Here is a 4,339-nt window from a genome sequence, read left to right on the forward strand (position 1 = left end):
CACACACACACACACACACATACATGCATACTCTCACCTACATCAAAGGCACAGACTGAAGTCAAAGTCGTACAATACGTGAACATTATTGTTGTACCAATGCGCGACAGCAACAAAAGACTAAAGTTCATATCATTAATAAAACAAATGTTCACCTTCACCTAGGCCAATACAGTACTAAAATAGACGTCCCGTCTGTTCTAATCCCACAATAAAAGAATACAATAAATGTGTACTTAAAACAGCGCCTTAGTACATGAATAAATAAACATAGTGTATAACCCGTTGGTTTTGTGAAGGAAAGAATAGCCTTTTAAAAGTCATAACCGTAATAATAATTGTGATGATAATATTATCAATATCAACAATGATAGCAAAGATAACTGTTAATTGTCGTCACTATCATGATTGATATCAATATTATGATAAACTGGGTTATTGCCATTCATTCCTCCACAAAACTTCAAGCGGCAATGTTCAAACTTTGAGCATGTTAAATTCAACAATTTCTCGAAAGACAGTAAGGTATTCAGTTTAAATTATTTCGAAACTGCAGCATGAATAATCATCTAACAAAATGTATTTTTTAACCTCTCGCCTGTTTTTGTCAACCAGTTAACTGGCTTCCAGATTTTTAAAAACTTAAAACAAATCAGAAGCTGTCTTAATGATACAGATGTTTTGCAAGAGAAAATTATAGAGATAAAACAATGATGCCTCAAATACAGCTTCTTTACTTCGTCTTTATTCCCAAAATCTCTTCGGATGATAATAATCATTGATGTTTTTGAGGGGTGCGCTTTTTCACAGAACCCTTAACTATTAAAATCGATCAGTCGAGACATCGGTTTTGTTATAACAGGAGGAACTTGAACAGGTACTATCTTCAGATCTAATTGGATGACGTGTTGGTTCGATTTTTGAGTATTCATTGGTTAACATTCAAGCATGCAACACTTCCATGACGCGATCACATTGTGTTGAATGCAGACGAGTCTTTCGAAAACGACAACCTTATAATTGTAACAAAATAATTTTATACACAGCCACGCATTCCTATTTATATATTATACAAATGTCGTCGATACACAATTAAAATGAATGTTATAAGAGCGGGTTGCACATGGTAGGGGGTTGGGTGTAGACACCATAAGATATGGATGTATCGAAGAGGTAACAGAAATATCACGAGATTCGCCAGACCAGCTGGCTTGGAAGATGCGTGGGGCACTGACTTATGAGTCCGCAAAGGACTCAGACACAGACACACTACACCGGGTTAATTAGGGGCATCCGTGGTGGGAAAACATGGAAAGAATGATTAACGGCACAAAGTGAAATAGCAGCAGCTTCATCATCCTAAAATACCCAGAGAACCAACAGTTTCCACATATTTTATCAAGAATGGTGGTAAATGAACTAAAAGTTGTATAGCACGAAAAAGTCATCATTTTTGTAGAATGTTATCTGTTATAATCGATGACGCTTGCCCAAAATATGCATCTTTTAAAAAGTAAAACGCAAAGGTCTTGCGCTTGGACTTAATCCCTCTTAAAATGATAACACTTAATCAACTGAACTTGACAAACTAAAAAGTATGAAGTTTGCTGTTATTTTACCTTCTGCTTTTTTATATAATATATTTTGATATGTTGGCCCTAGCTGCCCACCACCAGTCACTCTTGAGACACAATTCCCTTTGAAATATACAAATATAAAAAACAACAACCCGAAAACCCAAAATGATAACTAGAACATCAATGAAAAACATTTTGCCAGCTCAGCCCAATATAGGCTCCAGTGGAAACCATCACTATTAGAAGAAACATAAAGAAATAATATGGGGTCCAGCCCTGTACGGTTCTTGTTCCTGTTTCTTCCCAAGTGCCACTTTCTTGTGATGACGTCACGCGGAGCTCAAAGGAGCTTCGCCAAGGAAATCCTGAGTGATGACATGAAAGACGTAGAAGTAGCCGATCAACAGCACGACTCGCCGTATTGATTTTCAAAAAAATCTTTTTTTTTTTTTTTAAATTCGAAAACTTCGAAACTGTCCAAGCGCTTAAAGTTCATGCGTATCATGATTCCGTCTTCTTGTCCTGACATGGAAGATGACTTGATCCTGCACAAGCGTAGTTGGAAATGTTCGAGACTGTCTCATGTTGAAAGACTTCTAAAGTGAAGTATAATAACACTGGCACTCTGGGCTCTTGTAAAACAACCACAGAATACACGCATCACTTTTAGAGCTTTTTGGGGGTGCAGAACCTACGACAGTCGAGGACCTTGCCTTGTTTCGCTCAGCCTTAACATACGATTTTCCTCACATTTCGACTCCAGACAAAATATTGTCTTCTTCTTGTTCGAAAGCTTCTAAAAAATGCTTGAAACAATAGTTCTGGTCCTCCGATTCCTCGAGCATCAATGATGGGACGATCTTCAGATGGTTGGGATTCAACTCGTGGGTTTCAGTTCTTTATTATTATGAACACATCATTCATTCGTCGAATAGTTTTGAAGTTGAAAACCATGTTCGCCTATTAATCGAAGGAGTCTGTAGCACCAAAGCAGAGAAGCTTGTCTCTGTCTTTCAACCGAAAACCATACTGGTGATAGAGTCAGTGACACACAAACTGTCGTTACGCCACGGAGAACGCGTCAGGTGGGGGTGCAGAAGGCTGAAATACCTGGATAGGATCCACGGACACAGCTGGTCGCGCGATGACCTGCAGGAGAAAAACAGAGAACAGCGTTATAGTACGACCAGTCGAACAAAACTTTATCATTTTTTATTCTTACTGTTTTCTAGGAGTGTTTGGTTTAATGTTTCTGATTCACCTTAAAGATTGGTTCTGTTAGATGTGTATGTGGAAGTGTGTTTGTGTATCTGAGTGTGTGTGTGTGGGGGGGGGGGGGGGGGGGGGTTGAACGGTTGCCGGGTGATGTTCCAGTATAGTTCGGTGCTTTTACGTATAAGGTTGCATTCGTTTACAATACAAAATTAGTTATGACTTCATAATAAGTATTTCCTTGAGAGTTGCAATGAGGATTGGACGATAAAAATATTTGATACATTAATAATATTAAAAAGAATCAGATATGATATTTTACAGCCTCTCAAAACTGTCTTCTGAAAATCGAACTGCAGACAACAGAAAAGACAGGCTACCAATTCCAAAGAGAGAAAATCTTGTGCGAAAACTGGAATAACTCGTAAATATCTTAGAAGAATTCCCAGGTTAAATGGATTTGAAATTTCCTTAGCTGACTGTTGCGAATACCAAATGAGAACTTACATAGTTTGTGAGTTTGCTGGAGGGGTTGGAAAAGTTGTCGTTGCCATTTAAGTCGTCCGAGTAATGTGTGTACTTCAGATGCCTGTAGAAAAGACAGATGTACAATAATGGTTAATACAAATTAATGAACCCAAATGCGATTTTAACATTCTTTTTTGGTTCTGGCTTTCACTTTCTGCTCACGTAATAAGATTATAATATTTAAACCTGTTAACTGAAACTACCAGCTCTGAAATAATTCGTTTTATAATTGTGATGCCCACAAAGAGAACCGTCTATTATGAGCTATAAAGGTCGAGAATGTTGTCATCTCCCATTTACGAAGGCCACGCCAAAATGGTCTCTTATAAATAAAAATAACCAAGAGTTTTTTTTCAACAAAATTACAGCAAAAGGGAACCAACACCAATAACAATATGGGAACATCGATTTTAAAAGTATTGATCGCAACAGCAACAACAATAATGACAACAACAACAACCGAATAGCAGCGACAACAAGTTGCTGTTATAATGATGACAACAGCAACAAACAATAACAGCTGTCACAACGACAATGACAACAACGAGAAACAACCAAAGTGACGAAGTCTTCCACTTAAGATCGATACTTACTTCTGAGACCTCTTTCGGCAGATCAAGAACCAGCAGCAGCAGCCCATGAGGCCTATACACATGGCCATAGCACCCAGCACAATGCCAGTGATCTCGCCTGGGTCCAGCCGATTCCTATCATTTTCGCAGTATTTGCCTTCCCAGTTTTTGCCACATCTGAAAAGGATGACAGAAACAAAGAGTTCTCTTTTAATCCGAATAAAGAAATATTTGACTGCTTTGGCAGTTATTTATACGGGTGAAGCTCACACCCCGAAATCCAAAGTGGACGTCATATTCGGTGGAGGGAGGGGGGGGGGGATTTTTTTGCTTTGGGATTGTTGGGGGGTTTTTTTTTGGTTGTTTGGGTTTTTTTTTTTTTTTTTTTTTTTTGGGGGGGGGGGGGGTCAAACTGCGTATTATTTGCTGCAGATCACACTTATAGCCACT

At 38.4% G+C, this 4,339-nt stretch overlaps 1 protein-coding gene across 1 annotated transcript in view; it reads right to left on the bottom strand.

The window, feature by feature from the left end:
- Window positions 1-1,642: 1,642 nt before the first annotated feature.
- LOC101859143 overlaps window positions 1,643-4,339 on the bottom strand; it is a 44,433-nt gene continuing 41,736 nt past the window's right edge. The window contains exons 4-6 of the mRNA XM_005090538.2: window positions 3,911-4,066; window positions 3,297-3,378; window positions 1,643-2,726 (exon numbers count right to left, since the gene is read on the bottom strand). Of these exons, the coding sequence (XP_005090595.1) occupies window positions 2,640-2,726; window positions 3,297-3,378; window positions 3,911-4,066 (325 nt within the window). The 3' untranslated portion in view covers window positions 1,643-2,639. The remainder of the gene's footprint in view (window positions 2,727-3,296; window positions 3,379-3,910; window positions 4,067-4,339) is intronic.

The sequence above is a fragment of the Aplysia californica genome, unplaced genomic scaffold, assembly GCF_000002075.1.
Source record: "Aplysia californica isolate F4 #8 unplaced genomic scaffold, AplCal3.0 scaffold00018, whole genome shotgun sequence".
Lineage (NCBI taxonomy): Eukaryota > Metazoa > Mollusca > Gastropoda > Aplysiida > Aplysiidae > Aplysia > Aplysia californica.